This window comes from Trichosurus vulpecula, chromosome 9 (assembly GCF_011100635.1).
Source record: "Trichosurus vulpecula isolate mTriVul1 chromosome 9, mTriVul1.pri, whole genome shotgun sequence".
NCBI classification, from domain to species: Eukaryota; Metazoa; Chordata; class Mammalia; order Diprotodontia; family Phalangeridae; genus Trichosurus; species Trichosurus vulpecula.
The window spans coordinates 154,137,878-154,161,094 of NC_050581.1; the positions used below are offsets into that span (position 1 = coordinate 154,137,878).

The following is a 23,217-nucleotide window of genomic DNA, read 5'->3' on the forward strand; positions in this document are numbered from 1 at the left end:
GATATTTGGAGTGGCACCCTTTGTGGCTGAAAACAAATGAGGGACAAGTGGGATCATTCCCACTGAGGAATCAGTACTAAGAAAGACTCAAAAATTTTTGGTATATGAGTGTAATAAACTATTAGCTTCCAGTAAGAAATGGTATATGTGAGGGATTTGAAAGAACATGGGAAGACTTATATGAACTGATGCAGAGTGGAGAAAGCAAAACTGCATACAATTTGTAGATGGACCCTGCCCCTCTCCTCCCTCCCCACCCTACCCCACCTCCCTGCCATGCAATAGAAATAATGCAAAAATGTAGCTGAATTTAGGTTATCATGGCTAACCTTGGTCCTGGAGAACAGATGATGAAATACACTTACCTCCTAATAGAAAAAAAAAATGACCCAAGGGATACAGAATATTGTTGAGACTGTTTAATTTGTTTGCTTTTTTGATTGGGTTTCTTCATCTTTTTTCTTTTGTACAAGGGAAGATTCAAAGGAATAAGGGGTGTGTTGAGAAATTATCTTGATGTAAAAAACAAAACAAAAGAGTTGAGCCAGATTCTTGTAAAAGGTAGCTCGGGAGAACTGATGACTCTGAGTGCAGAGGGAAGCATGCTTTTCTGACTTTTTAAATTTTTCTTGTTTTCTGTGTTTTCTTTTGCAACATGGCTAATATAGAAATATATTTTGCATGACTTTACATGTATAATTGATATCATATTGTTGATCTTCTCAAGCCGTAGATGAGGGGCAGGAGAGAGGGAGAGAACTTAGAACTCAAAATTTTTAAAAATGTTTTTAAATTCTTAAATTTGGGAAATATTTAACAAAATATATTTTTAAACATATTTTTTAAAAATAAAAGGCAGCTTGGTAGTCGATGTAAAATTGGCCTGGAAGCCAGGAAAGGATACTTGGATTCCAGCCCTACCTCTGACACAGCTGGCCCTGTGACTGCTAATTCTTTGACCGTTTTATCGCAGACCAACTATGGAATTGCAGAGGTGCCCACCTACACTGACAGAGGAGTTTCTTCACCTGGGAAATCCTTATAACTAATGAATTCACGGCTCCAGGGCCTATCCCTATTATGTGAAATTTAATTTAAAAAAAAATTAATCAGTTTAGGGGATTTGGCTAGCAGATTCCTTAGGTCCATTCCACCTCTATCATTCTGCAACTGAGTAAGGCTTCTCTGTGCCCAGCCCCAGGGATGGCCTGCTACATAGGCCGAGTGGGTGCTCGTCAATGTGGAGTGACAGACGCTTCTCCCAATGAGTTCACCTAACAAGTTGGGCACAAAGATGGGACAGGATCCCGGGTTTCCTTACCACTGCTTCAGTCAGCTTTCCAGTAATCAGATCAGAGCCTGCTCGCCACCTCTCCCTGCTGCCCTCACCCTGGCTGCCTGAAGAACCAGTGACAGCAGAAGCTCCCTGGGTGCCTGGGCGGGGAGGGGGCTGGCCAGGGCTCCCAAGTCCCACCCCCACACATCCCACCCCCACCCCTTCCAGCCTGGCGCCCGCTGGGCCGGCTCCCCGTGGTTCTGTCCGTGGTGGCAGCCGCTGGCCTGGGAGGGAAAGGTGCTGGACGGGAGGGTGGGAGAGAGGGAGGGATCAAGGGCCCAGAGCTCATTCCCACGCGCGGGGCTGGGCTGGGCCGGGCTGCGGCTGAGGCTGCTGCAGCGGCTGCGGCTGCTGCAGCGGCTGCGGGCTCCACACTGACACCACCTGCTCGGGGAGGGGGCGGGGGCGGCGCCTTGGCGCGAGGGAGGGTGCCCTGCACACCTCGGACCGACACTCAGGTGAGTGGAGCGGCGCAGGGGCGCTAGGGGTCCCGGGAATGGGTCGGGCCAAGAGGCGGGCTCTTGGAGACGCCCCTACCCCCCGCTCTAGTTCGGGTGTCCTCGAGCACGCGTGGGAGTGGGCGGGGCGTGGGAGTGGGGAGCGGGACTGGGGCTTCAAGGGGGAAGAGCCCAGGGTCCGTAGAGCTAAGAGGCTTGCTGGGTGTCCCAGGAGTTAGGATGGTGGCAGAAGCCACTGGAGATGTCGGAGATGTTGGGGTGGAATTCCGGCTCTGTTATGGGCCATGTGACCTTGGGCGAGTCATTTGCCATCTTGGGCCTCAGGCTACAAAATGAGAAGGTTAGATTAGATTCGCCCTTTTGTCCCTTAGCTTGGAAGAATAGCAGTTCTAGTCTATGATCTTATATTGGTTCCTGCTAGGTGTAGGGGGTGGGGAAGAGCAAAGAACAGTTCTGAGTCTGAGAACCCAGACTGTTATGGCATGGATGCTCCCAAATACACTCACAGTCCTGTCCAAGACAGCCAAGGACTCATCATCCTCCCCCAACCCATTTCACTGGAAAGCTGGCTGAGTTTTGGCAGCACAGGAACTTTGTTCTCATTCCTGGTATATCTGGTGGGAGGGTGCCCCTCCTCCATCCTGGACTAGCCCCAGATCCCTCCTCAACTCCTACCTTCACCATCAAACCCAAACTGCTATTTAGATATCCTGATGCCTAGGAAGGAGGACGGGTGTAAGCTCTCAGTGGGTGTCTTAAGGTGTCTGTCCTGCTCTGCATATGTGTGGGTGGGTCTGTACAACACCTAGCTTGCTCCTGGGCAAACCATGGGGTTGGCTGTTAGGATTTCACACCTTGACTCTGTGTGCTTAGGGAGTCACCTGTGCAGGCAGGCCCCTCTTAACTGAGAGCACCAGAGGAAAGAGGCTGCGTTTGGAAGGGGCTGAAGCTGTGGACCTTTCCCCAGGATGGCTGGCTTCTTCTCTAGCGGACAGGCTCCCATGCAAAGGATACTGGATTGGGGAGGCTCCCAGAGCTGCTGAGAAGTGCAAAGGTTTTCTGGGTAAGCTACTGAGACCAGGCTCCTTTTATCAGTGCCCCTCTCCCTGCTTTCCTCCCCTACCCCCATCCTCACCCCAGTTCTTCCCTGCCTCCATGGGTACGAGGGCATTGGGAAGAGAGCTAAGAGAGGTCTGCCTTGGCTCACAAATGCTTTGGGCCTCCACTGCCTCTAGCCCAGGGATCCTTAACCTTTTTAGTGCCATGGACTCTTTTGGTACTTTGATAATGCCTATGGACTCCTCAGAATGTTTTAAAATGCATAAAATAAAATAAATAGGATTACAAAGAAAATCAATGAGACTGAAATAAAGTTATCAAAATACTTTTTTTTCAAAATACTTTTAAAAATTCAATAACCCGGGGCAGTTAGGTAACACAGTGAGTAGAGCACCGACTGGAGTCAGGAGGCTCTGAGTTCAAATCCGACCTCAGACACTTGACATGTACTAGCTGTGTGACCTTGGGCAAGTCACTTAAACCCAATTGCCCTGCCAAAAAAAAACAAAAAAAAATTCAATAACCCTCTGAAATCTATCCTTTGATCCCCTGGGAGTCCATGGAGCCCAGGTTAAGAACCCCCAGGGTGTCTAGTCTGTGTCCCTGTTTTCTGCCATCCCCTCCTCCTCATAGCTAGGACTCTGGCCTGGACTCCCTAAGGGTATGGGTTTCCCAACCTCTTTTACTCTCTGGAATTTATCTCCCCCACTAAAGTACCAGAGTTCTGCTGTTGTTCCTTTTCATGTAATTCCCTCCCAAGCCTCCCCCCTGCAATCCACACTCACACACATACACACCACATAATTTCTCCCCCCCCACATCCACACTCACACACATACCTACACACTACATAATTCCTTCCCGACATCCATACTCACATACACACACACCATATAATATCTCCCCACTGCTCCACACTCACACTCATAGACACCACTAATTTCTTCCCCCCAACATCCACACTCACACACATCCCACTTCTCCAGTCCCCATTCCTCTTGTAGGATTAACTTTCATCTTGGCTTCAATCACTGGGCTAGAAAAATGCATCTTTTCTTTGTCCAGAATCTCAGAATCCTTCCTAATCCACCACATGGAAACATTATAGGATTAGGGTGCCTGATTAGGCAGAAGGCGGGGCTATGATGGAACAGGAGGTAGGCTCTCCCAGACAAGGGGCAAGACAGAAGGACTCTGGCACCCACAATGCCTGTGGAGGCAGATCGGGGAAGAGGGTGAAGGTGAGGACAGCTACTGACATCACTGATCCTATACCTACCTGCTGCTACAGGACCCCACCCTGGGGTGGGGGTGGGGTGCTTGAACCAGAAGTTTCTTCCACCTCTGACCACCGGTAGGTGAACTGCTGCTCTAGGAAAGAACACATAGTGGAGAGTACACAGAGAGCAGGTGTGTCCGGACTGGACCAAGCTGTTAGATATTAGGGAAATGGGGGAGAAAGAACAGGGCTCTCATAGGAATGGGCAGCCGAATCCCAGATCCATCTCCCTGCTTCCTGCTCCTTCCACTACAGTGGATAGAGCCCTGAATCAGGAATAAGAGGAAATAGGTTCCTATCCCTTCTGTTACTTAATACCCATATGACCCTGGGCAAGTCTCCTTCTTGGGTCTCCATTTCTTCTGTAAAATGAGGAGGCTGGACTAAATGACCTCCAAAGTCTCTTGGCTTGGAATCTGTGTTCCCACGATCCTAAGGCATAGAGCCCCTACATGGGCTAAAATACGGGGGAGCAGAGATGACAGACACTTCCACTGTTAGCCATGATCCCTTTTCAATAGCCTGGGAGCTAGTTAAGATTAAAGCAGGTCTCCCACTTTCCAATCAACAGTCTGTGCCCCGCCTTCTCCCCTACCCACCCACAGTCACTAGCCCTTAAAAATAATCCCAAAAGGAAGACTTAAAGAAGACCTAGGCAAGAGGACCAGGTGGGAGTAGACCAAGAACTGTAGGAATACAGACTAGGGAAACTAAGGCCATGCCCAGAGTAACCAGTGGGATCTTTGTTATGAGCTAAGTGACCTGGGAAGAGAGGGGCTTTTCTAAAGCAGGCAAAGAATACTTTAAAACCCTCTATCAATAATAATAAACATGGGACTTCCCATTTTTATATTGCTTTATAAAAAAACCCTTTCGCAACTAACATCATGGGATTTAGAGCTGGAGGGGAGTCTTAGAGGTCATCTAGTGAAACCTCATTATTTTATGGATCAGGGAACTGAGACCCAGAGAGGAAGAGCCATTTTCCCTAAGCCATTCATATAGCAAGAAGCAGGTGTAGTCCTTTTTGCACCAGACCTCAATGTCTTATTTAATTTCTTCCTCACAATTGTTTCCTATACCTAGGAGATACTCTGCATTTTCAGGATGATGACTTTAGGTAAGACAGGTATTCTTAGTCCAATTTGACAGATGGAAAAACCGAGTCCCAAAGTATGGTCTAAGGCCACACAGCAAATTCAGGTTAGAGGCTTGGGTTGTACTTAAGACTGGAAGAAGGGTAGGGATCCAGTGAAAACTGCTTCAGACGGGAGGCTAGTCCAGGTTTAGGAACAGCTGGGGATACTCTAGGTCTGCCTTCCCCAGTCCTTCCCCCTTTGGAATAGCCAGAACCCAACTGGTCATTTAAGCAATAGATTAAGCTTTTGCTCTCTTGTAGTGAGACAACAGGACAAAAGGGGGAGAACAAGTCTTTGGGGAGGGGCTGTTGCTAAGAATGACAGACTCAGAGTCTGGAAACCTGGGTTCCAGTCTCTAGTCCAATATCTGCTAACTGGGTGACCCTGGCCAAGTTACATTCTCTGGGCTTCATTTTGTCCCACAGTAAAAGGAGGGTTGGCAGCAGGTGATTTCTAAGGTCCCTTTCATCTCTGATGACCTATGAACCTATGCTCATGTTGGGAGGGGAGGTGATTAAGGGGGAAGGACATGGGGGAGAAGATGCCAGCTAGAATGGGTTAAATCGACTGCAGTGACTGGAGATGGTGCTCCAAGCCCAGCCATCGGCAGTGCAGGGCTCAGTTAGCCATGTCTGAACATCTCTGAGGATACTGAGCACAGGCAAAGCAGCAGAGATGGATGCAAGGTGAACGAGGGGGGTCTGGGGCCAGTGCCCAGGTAAGGAGTGACCCTAGGGATCCCTTCAGCCTAGGGGCAATGGGTGGCAGGGATCCTGGCATGTCCCTTAGACTGCTGAACTGCCCCCTCCCCCTCTCAGCTCCATGGGGCAGGAAGGTGGGGCAGGAAGGTAGTGCAGCTGCCCCCAATCCCCTGCACACACACACAAACACACACACACACACACACACACACACACACACACACACACCATTCAGGCTGAGCTTGGGTACTGCAGGGAGGGCACTGTGCCAGGCACAAGAGAAGGATCAGAGAGGGGGTAGGGAAGAAGGGTAATGTGATAGGAGCACAGTACCTGGTCCCCAGTACAGTGGCCCCAGTGCTGCCAGGAACAGCAGCCATTGGTGGGAAACCGAGGGTCTTATTTCCTCTCCTCCTCCCCAAACACAAATCTCCTTTGCCAGAGTGACCTAGGAGACAGCTTCTGAGCCAGGAGTATACAACCTTACTTGTGATGCCATCTCTCATTTCTTCTTTCTTCCTCCTCCCCCACTCTCACTCAACATTTATGTGCCCTAGTTTTCAGGTAAAAGGCTCACTAGGGTCAACCCTAGTGCTCCCTGGCAGTGGACTCCTCATCTGCAGAGCCTATTTCTATGTTCTTATGATATTGTGGGGCTGGAGCATATTCTGGAAACACTCTGGGCACTGCCACCCTCAAAATTCCTCTTTCGGTGAGAGCAGTCTGCTGAAAAATAATAAAGAAGATGAGTTCAAATCCTGCTCCTGCCACCTGTATAACCTGGAAAGTGACTTTCCCTCTCTACACGTCAGTTTTCTCAACTGTAAAATGACAAAGTTATACTAAATGATCTTTGAGGTCCCTTCCAGCTTCAAATCATCTGATCCTAGAAAAGAGGCCTTGTTATTATTGGTCACTCACAACAGGGAGCTGATTAAAGCTCAGGATCAGCTTTTCTTGGGCAAACAGAAGGTTTGGGGCCAGGTGAAGCTTGAACTGCCTTTGTCCTTCAGTCAGGTGCCAACTCATCCCTGGGATAGGCCCAAAGTGGAATTGGGCCAGGCCAGGGGATGCTGACAGTCCAGCTTCCAGGTCCTGAAGTAAGAGTCCCTGCTGGGGCTCTGCTGGGAAAGAAGGGGATAGGACTGACTGGCTGGGCCCTCAACCCTGGGGAGCCAAAGAGTCTGAGGAGGGACAGGGCATAAACCTGAGCACAAGGTCCTTTAAAAAAATAGACAGCTATCTAATGCTTTCCTAAGCACTTACTTGCCCACTATCTCATATAATCCTCACAAGTTATTCATTTAACAAGGACTTAGTATCTGCCATGTACCGGGCATTGTGCTAAGGAGTAGGACTACAAAGACAAAAGAGAAACAGGGCAAGCTGTCAAGGAACTTACATTCTATGGTGTAATCGACTAAGCTTACAATCCTGTGAAACATTATTGTTCCCAATTGATGGATGAGAAAACTGAGGATAAGAAGGCAAGTGAGTTCTCCAAGATTATAAAACCAGTTAGTGTCAGAGCTGAGACTTTGCTGTTCAACTGTTTTTCAGTCATGTCCCAACTCTTCTTTTGGCAAAGATACTGGAGTGGTTCAACATTTCCTTCTGAGACTACAAACCAGTTTTGAAAAACCGTTTTTTTTTAAATTTTCATGCATTTTTTTCTCCTTCCCTTTTCCCACTACTCTCACTGGGAAAAAAAAAAAAGGAAAATGATAACCTCATAACACATATATATAGTCAAGCCAAAAAAAAATTGCCCCATTGGTCATGTCCAAACATGTGACTCGTTCTGTAGAATATATGAGTCTGTTACTTCCCTGACAGCAGATGTTTCCTCATTGGGCCTCTGGACTCACGATTGATGGGAGTTCTTAAATATTTTCAAATTGTTCCTTTTTTACAATATGGTAATTATCATTTCATAGATGAGGAAGTCAGAACCGGAATTGGCATTTGAAATCTCCTGACTTCCAGGCCAGTGCCCTCCTTGGTACTGGCAGATCGGAGGAGGACCAGAGGAGGGTCTGGAGTCTGAAGACCTGCTTTTGAACCTCAGCTCTGGTCCTTACTAGCTGCATGACTCTAGGCAAGGCATTTAACCTCAGTTTCCTCACCTGTGAAATGCAGATAAGTTGTGCACTACTTTGTAAACTTTTAGGCGCTACATAAATGAGTCAGTTTGATTCCTCAAAAACTAATTAAGCTCCTACTTACTCCAGGCTTATCGAGGCTCGTGAGATACAAAGAATAAAAAAAGAAACAGTGCCTTCTCTCAGGCAGTTTGCATTCTACAGCATCTGCCAATTCTCCTCACCTCCCCCCACATTCTTCTTTCTATTGCAGGTTTGTCAAGGGAAAAGTGAAGGCAGAGGAAGGCACCCCTGGAGAGCTGACATTGACCATGGCTCCCACCACTCACATCTCCCTCTGGAGCCTCTTCCTCACAATAATCCTCCTCCCTTGCATAGTGCAGGCTGGACAGCTTCCTAGACAGCCAGAAGGCTCAAGACAAAGCCTTGACAAACACCCTACTCAGGAATCCCAGCAGGACCATGGGGAATCCCCTGGAACCAGGCACCAGAACCTTAACTCTCAAGACAAGTCCAGGATAAATCAGGGGGGTAGAGGTGAACTTGGCACAGACCTCATAGATTGGCTCAGACCCACATTGCCTCCTTGGCTCAGGGCTACTGCAGGACCAGGAGAAACTGGAAGGCCCAGAAAGTCTCCAAATAGCCCAGTCCTGTCCCTGTCCACCTCTCCCCCTCTGAGCTCAGTAGCCAGTTTTGCGACCCCTCCTGGTCAGGATAGCATCACTGGAGCTGTGTGGATGGGGCCTGCCTCTAGGCAGGAGGGATACAGTTTGGTGGATAAATTAGGCACTAAGGATGCAGGGGTCAAGTTTTGGGTTTCAAAGGGACCCACTTCCAAAGACAGAAGGGGTCCACTGAACTCAGAGCAGACTCCAGGACAGCAGACTCCATTCTCCCTGACAGCTGAGTCCCCTGAGGAGTCCTCAGCTCTTTATCTCATCCCCACTGTTGCCCTAGAACCCAGAACTGAAAGAGCCCACTCAAAAGTGTCCACAGTTCACGAGAAAGTAGAGGTCTTGTCCAAAGGTATGACAGACCCCACCCCAGAAGGGATTCCTAGGGAGGTCCTGGGCTGGAAGGTAGTGAGCAGGGAAGACCACCTTAGTCTTCAAGGGCCATTGGCTGCCCAGGCTCCGGCTCTTTCATGGCTGCCTTCCATGACAACTCATCATGAGCACCAGCCAACAAGTAATAGTCTTGTGATCCCAGGGGCAGGTGAACACCTGATTATGCAAACAGACTCTGTCACCCTCAGGACCATGAACGGTTATGTCCCCTTCCCAATTGACCATGCCCTAAGCCCCACTGTGGGAGCTGGAGACGGGAAAACAGTGAAAGCACAAAACTGGAGTGGGAAGGTTACCACCAAAGAGAGGAAGCAGGGTTCCCCAAAACCAGGGGGAGGGAGGAGCTGGAGTGAAGACGCCCAGGCCCCCCAGGTTATCACCGAGAAGAGTTCTGTGTCTTCTGTCCGAAGGCCTGAAACCCTCCTAAAGCCTGAGCTGACATCCTCTGCTCCAGCAACTTCTTCACAGGGTTCCAGGTCCCTGCCCATCTGGATCTCATCAAATCGCCTGCCCTCGGTCCTAGCTGAAGACCCTGACCCCAGGACTGGACGCTGGAGTACCCATTTTGCCCATCAAATCAGCACCCAAAAGGCTCCCCTCAGCCCCCAGACAGAGGACTCTGACAATGAGGGGAACAGTGCATCTGCTACACTCCTTCCCAGCTCCAAGTCACCATCGCCTTCCCCTGTCTCCAACACTACAGCTCCATTGTCTCCTGGGCATCAGCCTGGGCCAGGTAGGTGCCAAGGGGAGGTTCTAAGCACTGGTCCCTCTAAGTAGGCTCCGTTTCACGTAGTTCCTGAATGCTTACATCCTTCCCATTCTTCATCCTAGACCCTACTGGGTTCCTTTGGGCAAGGAAGGAACTGACCCAGGAAATAAATGCCCAGAGTGTCTCCTCTCAACACTAGAAGCCCTGTCTAGGCCTGGCCTTCATGCTACTTCCTGCAGCCCTGGGTATGCCCTCTCTAGGAAGTGTGGACCTAGGAAACGTGCTCTGCCTCCAAGGAAGCAGTATTCCAAGAATCTTCAGAGGTCCCTAGTTCAGCTACTGTCATGTGACCATAGACAAGTTATTTAACCTCTAAGCACCTCAGTTTTCTCCTCTGCAAAATGTGAAGAATAATGTAAAAATAATATAAACTAGTACAAAAGACTGCCTTGGGAATCAGAGGGCCTGGGTTCAAATCCCTAGTGTCCTACTTACTGCTTGCAGGACTTTGAACCACAGTTTTCTCAACTATAAAAGCGATGGTATTAGACTACCTGATTTCCAAGGTCCTTTTGAATTCTAAATCCTATGATGGGACCAAATGAGATAATGAAATCAAAGTTCCTTGGAAATTGTGAATTGCCATACATACAGGGTAAGTGGAGCAGCAACGTGCTTAGCATATAGAGTTCTGGACTATGGGTCGGTAAGACCTGTAATTAAATTCTTCCTCTAACATTTAGGAACTACCTGAAGGTGGAAAAGTCACTTCATCTCTCTGAGTTTCAGGGAACATTCTTAAGACCATAAATTATAGAGATCAGCCAGTTGTGTTGGTGGAGGGAGTTGTCATAATGGGAGTCCTCCCCCCCCCCCCCCCCCCCGCCCCCAGATGATATCATTGTTATTTCAGAGACAGGACTCTTGGAAGGAGCTGAACTGATTTCCCCTCAGCGAGTAAGAGGGGCTGTGGAATCCCCAAATTCCCAGAATTCCACCACTCCAAGCACTCCTGCTCCTGAGAAGATGACCAATACCACAAAAAGCCTCCCAGCAGTTGGACCACCAGGTGAGGGAACTTTGTGGGGCCTGAATATGGTTGGGAGAAAGGCCCCTTTTTACCCAGCTACCCACAGAAGAGAAGATTCCGGGTTTGAAATCTTCTGATTTGGAAACCAGGAAGCACATCTAGTCCCATTAGAAGACCTAGTGCCAATTTTCCTCGAAGGACAAGTTATTTTTTTGGTCTGCTGTTCCCCTTTTTAAAAAGCCACTACTTTCCCATTTTCCCTTTACTAAAAAAGGAAGGCCCTTCTAGGTGATTCATTTGTGGCCTTAGGGGTTGGGGAGTTTTCCCAATGCCAAGCAAATTTCTGCCTGCCTCTCCATTCTGCTGCTCTAAGGGCTAAGGGGGTCAGCTCGATACAGTTCCAGCTTCTTCTTCTCCAGGGTGCCAGATAACAACGATTAAGACAGAGAGAGACCAAAGGAAGTCCCCCAGCTAGTTGGCTGGGAGGGGGAGGGAATAACTATATGGTACCTACGATGAACCAGCCACTGCGCTAAAGCTAAGCAGCTTTTACAATTATCTCATTTGATTTTCACAATAATGCTGCGAGGTAGGTGCTTATTTTATGGGTGGACCCCTTCTCAAACCACAGGGGAAGGACTGTGGCCCTTGGCAATGTTTCGGGAGGGCAGAGATTTTATAGATGTCCTTGTTACAGGTGAAGAGGAAAGACAGCCTGGGGAGCGGCCTCCGCAGAGCCACCCTCCGGCCCCTCCAGCTTCCTCCGGGCCTTCCTTGACCACTTCCCGCAGGGGTCTCATCCGAGTCACCACCCAGAGAGCCCTGGGGCAGCCGAACCCTCCGGAGCCTTCTCCTAGTCCCGAGGCCTCCGACCTTCCTCCGGATTCCACTTGCGGCCCGAGGGCGTGCGGCCCCCAGGCCAACGAGACGAGCTCCCCACCGCTGCGCTGGGGGCCCCTGCGGCACACGCTGAGCTTCGCCTGGGAGCTCCACGTGTATGGTGCCGGGGCGTTCTTCCTGCTGCTGGCGTTCCTGGCCCTGGCGGGCCTAGTGGCCGCCGCGGTCACGCCCCACGTGCCTGGGCGAGCCCATGCGCTGGCCGCTGCCGCTCTCGTGCTAGCCGCCTCCTTGCTGCGCGCCATCTACTTGTTGGCCGACCCGTACGGCTCGCGGGGCCGCTTGGCAGCCCGCACGGGGCTGGTCCTCTACAATCTGCCCTTCCCGCTGCTCGTGACGGCCCTCGGGGCGCTGGCGCTCCTAGGCCTCGGGCAGCTACTCCCGCCCCGGCTGCGTAGCCTGCGTCTGCTGGGCGCTCTGGGCGCCGTGCACTGGACGCTACTGCTAGGAGCTGATCTTCTCTCCCCCTGGCTTCGCCCTCCTCTCAACCTGCTGGTGCAGGGATTGTCGTGCGCCTGGGGCGCCGGGGTGGCGCTGGGCACGCTGCTCCTGTGTCGTCGCTGGCTACTTGGTGCGGTGGAGGTCGGCCCCGAGGGCCACGGGAGGAGCCGAGCCCCAGGTCCGGGTCCCAGGGTCCTGGCTGTGGGCGGGGCCCTGGGATTGCTGGCCAGCGGTTTGCAATTGGCGGCCGCGGTGTGGCTGTACCCGCTGGCGGGGACCCCGAGCCGTTTCTCCTGGCCCTGGTGGGGCGTGCAATTCTGGCTACGCCTGGTGGAACTCGCCTGGGCCGCCGCACTGGCCCTGGTGGCTGGGGTCGCTTCATGCCGCTGGGGACCGAGGCCCACTGAGCACACGTGCTGGGGCAAGCTGCTGCACTACGCATGTCCCCCACCAGGAAAAAACGAGGTGCCCGAGTACCCTAACAACTGCTACGACTGGACGGGCACAGCCAGTGTCGAGCGCGGCGGCACCGACATCAGCAAGAGCCTCATTCGCAACCCCGCGGAGAGCGGGGGATCCCGGCCCCCCAAGGACAGCAATGAGCTGCGAGCCGGCCACGTCCTTCCTAGCCCCGCCGGCTCGGCGGCTTCCCTGGCTCGGGCCGGTCGGAGCCCCAAATACCCCAACAACGTGGGCCCAGGTCGATCTCGCAGCAGCGTGTGCCTGGATAAAACTGCGGGGCTGTCAATGAGCGAGCTGGACTTGCGCCCGCCTTCGCCCATCAACCTCAGCCGGAGCATTGACGAGGCGCTGTTCCGGGAGCACCTGGTCCGCGACAGCGTGTTCTTGCGCTCCAGCCTGCAGTACCCAGCTGGCCTGGGCCGTCGGGACTCAGCCACCTCCTTGCAAGCTATCTCCCAGCCAGGAGCCCCCCACTTGCGACAGAGGCGCAGCAGTGACCCCGACCGTTCGGGCCTAACCCCTCAGGACCGCTGCAGTTCCTTGACCGACGTGCGGGTCGTCCCCAAGCCTGCCCCCGAGCCTGAGGCCGGGGCAGCGTCCGGGAGCTCGCTGGATAGCTTTTCCAAGGGCTCCCTCAAGATCAGCTGGAACCCATGGCGCCACGGGCTGTCATCCGTGGAGAGCCTGCCCCTAGACGAGCTGCCCAGCACTGTACAGCTGCTGCCTTCCCAGGCCGAACCGGAACCCGCGTCCGCCCCCGAAGAGCCCGGGGACTCGGAGCGCGAAGCCCGTCGGAGCTTCCTGGCCCTGAGCAAGCAGGTGGACTCGCGAAGCGCCTCCAGCGAGACCATAGAGCTGTGATCAGGCCAGAATGGTTAGACGCTGGAGAAATGGGGGCTAAAGAGAAAGGGGGGAGCCTCTTCCTTTCCCTCTCTCCGTCCCCCACAGCAGCCCAGGGATTATTTTTTTACATTTTTTTTGAACTCTTTTGTTACCCAGGAGCTATGGCCTTCACCGAGTGGAGGTAGAGCCGGAAGGAGGGTGGGGGAAGAGCCCTAGGGGAGGGGGCTTCTGCCCCAGCCCTCTGCTGCCCCCTCAGCACAGAGCCAAGGAAGAAAGGATTCCGAGAGCTATAATGGGGGACTCGTTCTGCAGCAAGCCCCTAGGAGAGCCATTTCTCAAACTTCCTGCTTTGTGCCAAAAGAAAGACAAAATAAACTTTTAAAACCAATCTGCCTTGCCCACCCCTTCCTGTCCCTCTTTAGCCCCCAAGTCCTAGACGTCCTCCCATATGATCTCCATCCTCCAGCTCTGTGAAGGGCCAGGCCACTCCTACCATCCCAGGCTAGGCTTTCAACTACCCAAGGAAGGGAAAACCAGGCACTGCTCCAACATCCATGATGGCTCCACAGTGGAAGGTGCGATGAACTCAGAAGTCAAAGGACAGAAATTAAAATTTTGGCTTTGCTAGTCACTTAACCCCTCTGGGACTCAGTTTCCTCATCTGTAAAGTGAGGGGGGTTTCACTAGATCACCTCTAAGGTCCCTTCTACTTCTAGGTCTAGGACCAGGGAGTTGCACTTGAAGCTCTTGGGAGAATCTACACACCGGTAGATGGAGGTTGGGAGTGGGCAGTCCTTGGCTACAGAGGCTTTTCTCTCCTCTGGCATCCAGGCTACTTCTAAAGAGCCCCTGATCCAACTGAATCTCACATACACAAACTACATTCCCTAATCCTGTAACTCTTCCCCAGGGGGACAATTCCTGAAGCTCTCACACTGTAAATGATGGCAAACCCTGACCTATCACCCAACCCAGTGGCCAGCCAATCCTTCTAGTTCTTCAAGTTCCAAAGGGAGATGAACCTTTTTCCTTAGCACCTTCTATTCTCTGGGGAGTTGAAAAGGCTATAAACCGAGATTCAGAGTCAGAAGATCTGGGGGTGATTCTCCAGAGGGCCTAGGATGAGTCATTTAACCTCTGTAAGACTCAGTTTTCCTCTCTGTAAAATGAGGATAGTAATATTTTGGCCCCAAATTTGGGGGGAAATTTTTTTTAAGTTTTACACAAAAGACAATGAAGAAGTGCATGGTGGGAGTGTGCAGAGTGTGATCTAACAAAATAAGGAATTCCGAAGAACTAGAGTCTAGGGTGTCCAAGAAATAAATGTGTGAGTGGGAGAAGATGGGCTGGTTATGGGCAAGACTGAGGAATAACAAGGTGGGGCAGGATATCCTTGAAAAATCAGGAAAAAATGAAAGAGAATCCCCAGCTTGTTAGGTCAGCCATGAGGGGCAACCTAGGGGAGGACACAGACACCAGATGGTGATGTGAGGATGGATGGGTGAATCAGGACAGCCCACTCCAGGTGATCAAAGGCCCACTGGACCCTGGTTGTATGCCCTACTACATGGGGTTACCATTAGACAAATATACAATACATCGAGCTAAAAGCTAGGGTGACTTAGAGAGGCTGGAGTCACTGCTAGATTTATGAAGAGCTTTATTTTCCTGAGATGAATAAATAGTTGAGTCAAAGTGGGCAAAAGCAAGGGCAGGGACCATGCAGGAGGATTCTGTCCCTCTGCTCCCCTCCCCTTGCATAGACCACCTCCCTCTGCCTCCCAGTTCCCAGGACTAAAGAGGAGAGAAGGAAGAAGGTAGGGCACAGCTGTGTGGCCAAAGTCACAGGCACTACCAAATTGGGGAAATGATTCTTAAAAATCACTTAAGTAGGACCTGTTCTCCCCTTCAGTATCTTGTTCCCACCCTTCCTCCCCAACTCTCCCGAAAGTTGTGGGCTCTGCCTCCAGGGGCATTTTTTCAGAACTCTTCCATTGCTAGCTCCTAAGACAGGTAGGCCTCAGCATCACTGGAGGGCCTTGAACCTCAGTGCGAAGGGGAGGGGAGGGCCCCAGGAAGTTCGTCTGGTAGAGAAGGGAAATGTGGTGGAGAAGCCAGAAGAAAGGGTGGAACCCTGGCTCAGTCCCCACACATAAAAACAAAGTAACTGTAGCCCTAGCCTCTGTCTAGGAGGGAGACATCTGCCCTGTCTCCAGCTCTGCCTAGGTGGATCACATCTACAAAGATGAAAGCCAAGGGACAGAGAGAGGCACTGAGCTTAGCAGAGGACTAGTGTGGCACCTGGAAGCCAGCAGTCCTGATTCAGTTGAGCTTGGATTAGAGTTAAGGTTTGTTGATCTACCTCACCCCAACTCTGGCTTCTTCCCCCCTTGGCACAAACCTTAACTTGCCCAAGCTGCCTCCCCATCTGGATCCAGTCTCCCCCCACCATCAGTTTCCAGTCTTTCCCTGTGTCAGCCCCTGGGGCTGGACCTGAGCCAACCACCCTTGGCCCTGTACTGTAGAGAGGGAGGGGGGGCCCCTCCCACCTGTAGCAAGTCTCTATCTGCCTTTGATGAAGCCGTCCAACACCCGGTCACTACGTTCAGACAGCCAGTATCCAGCCATGGCAGCCACAGCCCCAATGAAGATGGCAGTGAAGACCATGTCACCTTTGGCTGCCAGCGTGGCCAGGGCACAGATAATGACACCAAAAAACATCTGCTGCAAGACCACCACCTCATCATCCGTCACCTCTGAGAAGAAGCCACCAGGCTTAGGCTCTGAAGATGGGAATGATGAGAGATTAGTGTGCAAGCACCGCTTTGAGTTTTACAAAGTGTTTTCCACACATGACTCCCTGGAGTCTAACAACCATCTGGGATAGCTGCTCTCACTAGATCACTATCCTCATTTTGAAGATGAGGAACCATCTTTAAAAGAGGTTACGGGATTTGCCCAGTATTCCCAAGTGAGTCTCAATTCAGATATCTTGAGTTCAAGTCTAAGGTTCTTTCTATCCACTAGGCCATGCTGGACATAAGCCAGCTCAAGCCAGGTGTGAAAGTTGAAGATGAGAAGCAAGGCTTGGGGAGAGGAGTAATCTGGGGGAAGGCAGTCAAGAACAGAGCATGCACAGAAAATAAGTGGTTGGGGGAAGGGCTATTGACACTAAAGAATAAATGTGACAAGTGTCTAACAGATGTCCTGTGTCCAGTTGGCCAGATAAACACTGGATAGACCTCTATGTAATCTCATCGGGGCCTGAAAGGAAGGACAGGACACTGAGCTCTCAAACATCCACCAGGCTAAACCAGAAGGTGCTTTAGCTGCCTGAGGTGCACCACCAAAAGATGTCTGAAGGCCTGGGTTCTACATCTGGAACACATCTCACCTTCAGGCTGCCGAGGCACACAGCCCTCCTGGCTTCTCTCATAGCCCTCCACACAGGCGCATCGATAGCTTCCATCCGTGTTCTCACAGAGCTCATGAGCACCCGTGCACACCTCTACCTCACCCTCACACTCGTCCACATCTGGGGGATGGAAGGGAGGTCATGCCTTATCTGGAGGCAACCTTCCAACAGGAGCCCTGGATACCCTGACCCAGAGTCCCTGGCTCCCACCACATTCCTCAGTGCTGGGTAGACCAGATGGCTTCTGAGTGGTCAGCACAAAATGAGAAGAGTTCCTCACCCAAGCATTTGGCTCCATCTCGTCGATAGCCCACACTGCACCTCTTGCACCGGGCAGGCCCTGCCCCCATACAGCCGGCACAGGCTTTGGCACAATCTGGGGAGAAAGGGAAGAAGAAGGGCTGTGAATAGGACCCCAAGATCTGACAACATTGTGATGGCCAAGAACTTAGGAGGGTGGGAGTAGGCAGTAAGAAATGGAAGGCGGGGCTGTCCCTCCCAAGTAGCCTCCCTTTCCCATACTTCCACCACCAAAGTTGGGTCTGACCTCGGCACTCGTAGGACCCATCCGTGTTCACGCAGAACTGGTTGGCTTTGCAGGCAGCCATCTCTGTCCCACACTCATCGATATCTGTGGAGAAGGGGGGGCCTTCAGAGACGGCTGATTCCCTCCAGCCCCTAACTCCCTCTGACTTCATGGAGACCCAGTCCCCACAAGCCCCACAGTACTCTATGTGTACCTACAACAGTTTATTCTTTTCAAGTTTTTTTTGCATCCATTAGCTCATCTGATCCTTACAAAACCCCAAAAAAGAAAAGTAATTTTAGCCCTATTTTTTCCTAATTTTAAAAAATATTTTATTAGTTTTGAGTTCCAAATTCTGCTTCTCACCCCCTCCCTTCCCTCCCCCCTCCCTGAGACAGCAAGCCATCAGATATAGGTTATACATGTGCAATAATGGAAAACATTTCCCTCTTAGGCATTTTGTACAAGACTCGAAAAAAAAATGAAAGAAAAAAGTGAAAAATAGCATGCTTCAGTCTGTATTCAGACAGTATCAGTTCTTTCTCTGGAGGTGGATAATACGCTCCATCATTAGTCCTTTGTCTTGGATCACTGCATTGCTGAGAATAGTTAAGTCACTCACAGTTCTTTATGGAACAATATTTTTAGCCCCATTTCTACAGATGAGAAGACTGAGGGCCAAAAAGTTTAAGTGACTTGTCCAAAGTCACGTAGCTACTTAGTGTTATAGGGACAAGAATCTAACTCTCCTGACCCCATGCTCTTTTCGTTACTCTGGGCAAGCCTGGAAGGTGGGGGGAGCCCTGTCCTTGGTGCTGCTCCACTACTACACTCACCCACACACTTCTGCTGGTGCAGGGCCCAACCCTGTTTGCAGCGTAGGCAGTTACCCTCCTTGGGGCCAGAGCAACGGGAGCAGGGGCCAAAGCAAGCTGATGGAAGCAAGGAGAAAGGGCGGGATGGGGTGAGATGGCAAAAGATGGGGTGCCCCATCCACAGCTGAGCAGACCAAGCCATCTCCACCCTCAACCCAAGGGCCTCCCTCTCCCTGACCCGCTACCTACCCTCACATACCAGGTGGCTGGAGTTGCGAGTGGCTTCATAGTAACCGTCCCCACACTGGGCACAGGTAGGGCCCCCATAGCTGGGCTGGCAGTCACAGCGCCCACTGCCCTGGCGGGTGCCCTCCCCGTCACAGTGCCCATTACCACTGCATGGCTTCTCTGTACCCCCAGGACAGGCTGTAAGGAAACAATCACCCATCCTAAGCCTGGGACAACCCTGGAACTGGGCTGACAGAGCCGAAACCCACCCATCCTTCTCCCAAATATCTGTGGGCACATGGAGCCCCCAGAACAGTCCTCTCCCTTTATCTCCACCATGGTGTTTGGGGTCATATTACCATACCAGCATATGGCACCACACTTGCCTTTTTCAAAACCCTTCTCCATGTTTGTTTTTTTTTTAAGCTCATTTCATCTTCACAACCCCCCTGGGAGCTGGACAAATATCATTATCCCCAATCTGCAGATAGGGAAACTAAGGCTAGGTCATAAAACAAATAGAGGTAAATGAAGAGCACAGCTTAACTGCACAAGGGTTAGAGGAGATCACAGAGGAAAAAATGGGCTATTTTTGCCAGATAAAATTGAAAAGCTTTTGCACAGGAAAATCAATGCAGTTAGAATCAGAAAGTGGGAAGAAGCTGAGACTGAGAGAAATGAAATGCTTCCCCAAGAGCACAGGTTCCATGCCCACTCTCTGCAGTGTCCCTGAGAGGAGTACAGATGCCCGAATGTGCTCACCCCCCCCACTCCCAGAGGCAGCTTCAACAACTCACCCAGGCAGGAGGGCCCATAGGTTCCAGGAGGGCAGCAAACCTTTAGGGAGTCCATGCAAAGCCACTGGAAGAGATCTGGGGCCTGATGCTGCCTGCAAGGGTGGGGGCACCATTAAAGGGGCAGGACAGAATATATGCCTCAAAGACTGGCTCAAGGTGCCCTGAAGGAAGAGGGTCCTAGACCACCTAGCCCAGGGTCCTCCCTCCCCCAATGCTCACCAACCAAGGAGCCACACAGTCAAATTTTAAGGCTGGTGTGGAAAGGAGACATCATCCAGCCCTCTTCCCTTTACTTTACAGAGAAAGAAGCCGTGGCCCGAGAAGCTCATTGACTGGGTCCCACATCAGATTAGCATCAGACTTCCAAGTTTCCTGATTCCAAATCCAATGCTCTTTGTGCCACACCATCTTGTTTTCCAGATGAGTTGTTTCCCAAAACAGTTCAGTTCGGTTTGATTCAATTAAAAAAGCACTTATTAAGCACCATTAACACAGAGGCACTGTGCTAGATGCTCAGGCTACAGAGATTAAAATCAGCAGTGTATGCCTTCAAAGAGCTTACAATCTAATGGGGGTGGGGGACCCCAAAGCTCGACACAAGCAATGATGATACAAAATGGAGTGTGAAATGGGCAAAAGAGATCCAGCAATGGCCCAGTGTTTGGATTGATAGGAAATGTCCTCTCATGCCAATGCATGCTCCTCTCAGCTCTCTCCCGACACCCCAGGGGAGACTACTCACTTGTGGAACCACCAAGTCTCCACCAGCTCCTCACTCTGCTCCAGGAGTCGGTGACACTCAAAGTCAGATTTGCTGCACACGGCCTCCAGCACTTCCACTAGCCGAGTCTCACTGGCCACAAAGCATATGAACAAGCTGAGACCCAGCCCTGCTCCTTGCCCAGCCCTCCCTCTCCACCCCAGCTTGGCACAGCCAGTGAAGCCCCCTATTGGCGCCTAGCCAGGGAGGGTGATTCGATCTACACAGCTGGCTGACTTGACCCTTGAATGCTCCTGGTCCCCAATGTGGCACTGATTAGAAATAAACAGATGTCCTTCCTCAAGGTCCTCCAACCCTTGAAACTACCTGTCCTTATACTTAGACAGCTTCTCCTCCTCCCAGGCAGTGTTCCCTCCTCCAAAGTTGTCCCGAACTGTACGTTCCAGACCCTGGGCAAAAGAAACTCTAGAATTCAGCCCACTCCACGATGAGTGGCCCTGCCTCAAACACTTAAAAAGCATGAGGTACTTGGGGGTGGGTGGTAGCCGGAAGGACTGGAAAAAACACCCACCTTGCTGAAGCTGTTGACCAGGTCCCGGCAGGTGTGACAAGGCTGTGATTGGAGCCACACAGGGACAGGGAAGCTCAAAAAGAGGCACAGGCCCCACAGTAGTGGGGGAACCAGGCCTCTCCAAAGGACCGGAGCCATCTCCCTTCCAGAAGGCTGGGGGCTATTGGGTGGTGAAGGGACCGTTGCTCAGGGGCCACTTTGTCCCTGTTCAGAAAACTAGGGAGATTAACAAGGGCAGTGATGAGAATATGTAGTGGAGGAAGAAGAATATAGCAGAGGCGAGGGAGTGTTGGGGAACATGGGACAAGTCCTCCTGGAAACCAGGGAAAAAGGAAAGGCAGGAGATAAATAGTGAGAAGATAATCACTCTGTTTCCAGGCAAGTTGGGCAATAGTATTAGGAGGAATTAATTAGCAAAGAAACCAGTGACTAGGAAACTCTCTAAATGGAGATGGGAATAACTAACCTGGGCTTAAGGGGACAGTAGTAGGTAGGGAAGACAGAATGAGGAAGAGGCACTGGCCAGACTGCTTGGGGGGTTGGGGGGGGAAGGGAGCAAAAAACTAGCCTAGCAAAGGGACAGTGTCTATTGACACTTGTGTGTAGGGAGTATTTGCAGGAGGTGAGCTGGACAGAGAAGTTCAGGGAATGCTAGGGGTGGCGGGGGAGAGGGGAGGAATGAGAGGAAAGGAAGAGGAAAGAGTCATGGTATTTCCAGGAAAGGAGTGAATGGAGGGTGTGGGGATGTAGGGAGGCTTATAAAGATATTGAGAGAAAAGTATAGGAAAAGGCCTATGTTAACAAATACTGAGAAAAAGGGCAATGTGGGGTCATATAGTAACTACAGCACTGAGAGGAAGGGGACAATATGAGGGGCGCTGATATTAAGCAAGGTATGGAAAAGAAGAGGGAAACACCAAAGGAGCTGATATAAACCCTGGTGTGGAAAGGGTAGGCAGCAACAAGGGGGGCTGGGGGGGGCGCTTAGAGCAACTACCATATAAAGAGGAGGGCACTATTAGGGGGGCTGGTATTAGCTGGGCTGTTCAGGAAAAGGGGGCAATATCAAGGACTGGTATTAACTAAAGTACTGAGGGGGGGTAGGGAAATATTAGAGGACTGATATTAACTAGGGTATTAAGGGAAAGGATATTATTGTCAGGGCTCTAACCAGGTAAGGGCATGCTGATATTAACTAGGCATTCAGGGGAGGGGACAACACTGGAGGTACTGATATTAATTTGGTATTCAGGAGGAGGGACAATATTGGGGAGCTGATATTAACTTGGTATTCAGAGGGAGGGACAATATTGGGGGAGCTGATATTAACTTGGTATTCAGGGGGAGGGACAATATTGGGGGGACAATATTAACTAGCTGTTAAGGGGGAGGGACAATCTTAGGGGAGCTCATATTAACTTGGTATTCAGGGGGAGGTACAATATTAGGGGAGCTGATATTAACTTGGTACTCAGGGGGAGGGACAATATTTGGGGAGCTGGTATTAACTGGGTGTTCAGGGGAAAGGGGCAACATCCCAGGGCTGATATTGACCATAGTACTGAGAAAAGGACAATATCAGGGGGACTGATATAAACCGGAAAGGAGGCAATATTGGGGGGAGGGACCTGATTTTAACCAGGTATTCGGGGAGGCGGGGAATCTTAGGGACTAATATTAACCACAGTATCGTAGGGAATATGGCAATATTAGGAGACTGATATTAACCAGGGTATTAAGGGAAAGGATATTATTGGCAGGGCTCTAAACAGGTAAGGGGGCAGGGCTGATATTAACTAGGTATTCAGAGGGAGGAGGCAATGGGGGGGCTGATATTAACTAGGCATTAAGGGGAGGGGACAACACTGGGGGTACTGATATTAATTTGGTATTCAGGAGGAGGGACAATATCAAGGGGGCCGATATTAACTAGGTGTTCAGCGGGAGGGACAATATTGGGGGCCCGATATTAACTAGTTGTTCAGGAGGAGGGACAATATTGGGGGTCCCATATTAACTTGGTATTCGGGGGAGGGGCAATTTTGGGGGCTGGTATTAACTTGACATTCAGGGGGAAGGGTAACACTGCCAGCTCATATTAACTAAGTATTCGGGGAAGGGACAATATTAGGGGGCTGACATTAACAGCGGTACTGAAGGAAAGAGGGAAGGGAGGGGGCTTATATTAACCGCGGTGGGGGAGGGGCAGGAAGCGAGGGGTGGGGGGAGGAGATCCCTGGGGGCGGGGGGGGGGGAATGACACATGTGCCCCCCCTCAGTTCCGGGGTGGGGCGGGGCGGGGGAGGGTAGAGGAGGGGGCGGGACCCGCGGAGGGTGGGGCCGTCCGTACCCGCCGTCTTCCGGAGCCCGGATGGCCTGGGGGCTCCAGGGCCGCGCCCAGCCCAGCCGCCCTCGCGCCGCCGCCGAAGCCGTAGCCAAAGCCGCCGCCGCCGTCGCAGCCTCGGAGCGGCTCGGAGCCTCCGCAAGCTCCGCAGTCTAGGGGGCGGGGCCAGCTCTTCCACCAATGGCGGCGGGCCATGTGCCCTGACGTCACTACCCGAGCGGCCAATGGGAGCTGGCTTGGGGTGCACCTGTCCGGGCTTTTAAAGAGACGA

At 51.4% G+C, this 23,217-nt stretch overlaps 2 protein-coding genes across 2 annotated transcripts; one reads left to right on the forward strand and one right to left on the reverse strand.

Annotated features, from left to right (window-relative positions):
- The first annotated feature begins 2,850 nt into the window (after positions 1–2,850).
- On the forward strand, positions 2,851–13,824 carry PRRT3 (proline rich transmembrane protein 3). Its single transcript, XM_036738703.1, has 4 exons — positions 2,851–2,857; positions 8,328–9,880; positions 10,770–10,925; positions 11,584–13,824. The coding sequence occupies exons 2-4, from the start codon at positions 8,386–8,388 to the stop codon at positions 13,545–13,547; spliced, it is 3,615 nt and encodes a 1,204-aa protein (XP_036594598.1). The 5' UTR covers positions 2,851–2,857; positions 8,328–8,385; the 3' UTR covers positions 13,548–13,824.
- A 1,348-nt stretch (positions 13,825–15,172) lies between these two features.
- On the reverse strand, positions 15,173–23,148 carry CRELD1 (cysteine rich with EGF like domains 1). Its single transcript, XM_036739624.1, has 11 exons — positions 22,953–23,148; positions 20,603–20,818; positions 20,398–20,480; positions 20,053–20,163; positions 19,311–19,402; positions 18,535–18,711; positions 18,307–18,402; positions 17,492–17,575; positions 17,225–17,320; positions 16,924–17,064; positions 15,173–16,312 (listed from the first exon to the last, which is right to left on the reverse strand). Exons 2-11 carry the CDS (start codon positions 20,738–20,740, stop codon positions 16,092–16,094), a joined length of 1,239 nt encoding a protein of 412 aa, XP_036595519.1. The 5' UTR covers positions 20,741–20,818; positions 22,953–23,148; the 3' UTR covers positions 15,173–16,091.
- Positions 23,149–23,217: the final 69 nt, after the last annotated feature.

Excerpts from the sequence above, each read along its gene's own strand:
- PRRT3 (XM_036738703.1), top strand. The coding sequence starts at position 8,386 with ATGGCTCCCACCACTCACATCTCCCTCTGGAGCCTCTTCCTCACAATA. Across the intron at positions 9,881-10,769 it reads TGGGCATCAGCCTGGGCCAG|AGACAGGACTCTTGGAAGGA; the intron begins GTAGGTGCCAAG and ends TTGTTATTTCAG. Across the intron at positions 10,926-11,583 it reads CCCAGCAGTTGGACCACCAG|GTGAAGAGGAAAGACAGCCT; the intron begins GTGAGGGAACTT and ends TCCTTGTTACAG.
- CRELD1 (XM_036739624.1), bottom strand. The coding sequence starts at position 20,740 with ATGGCTCCGGTCCTTTGGAGAGGCCTGGTTCCCCCACTACTGTGGGGC. Across the intron at positions 20,164-20,397 it reads CTGTCTAAGTATAAGGACAG|TGAGACTCGGCTAGTGGAAG; the intron begins GTAGTTTCAAGG and ends CTTTGTGGCCAG. Across the intron at positions 18,712-19,310 it reads CTATGGGCCCTCCTGCCTGG|CCTGTCCTGGGGGTACAGAG; the intron begins GTGAGTTGTTGA and ends GTTTCCTTACAG.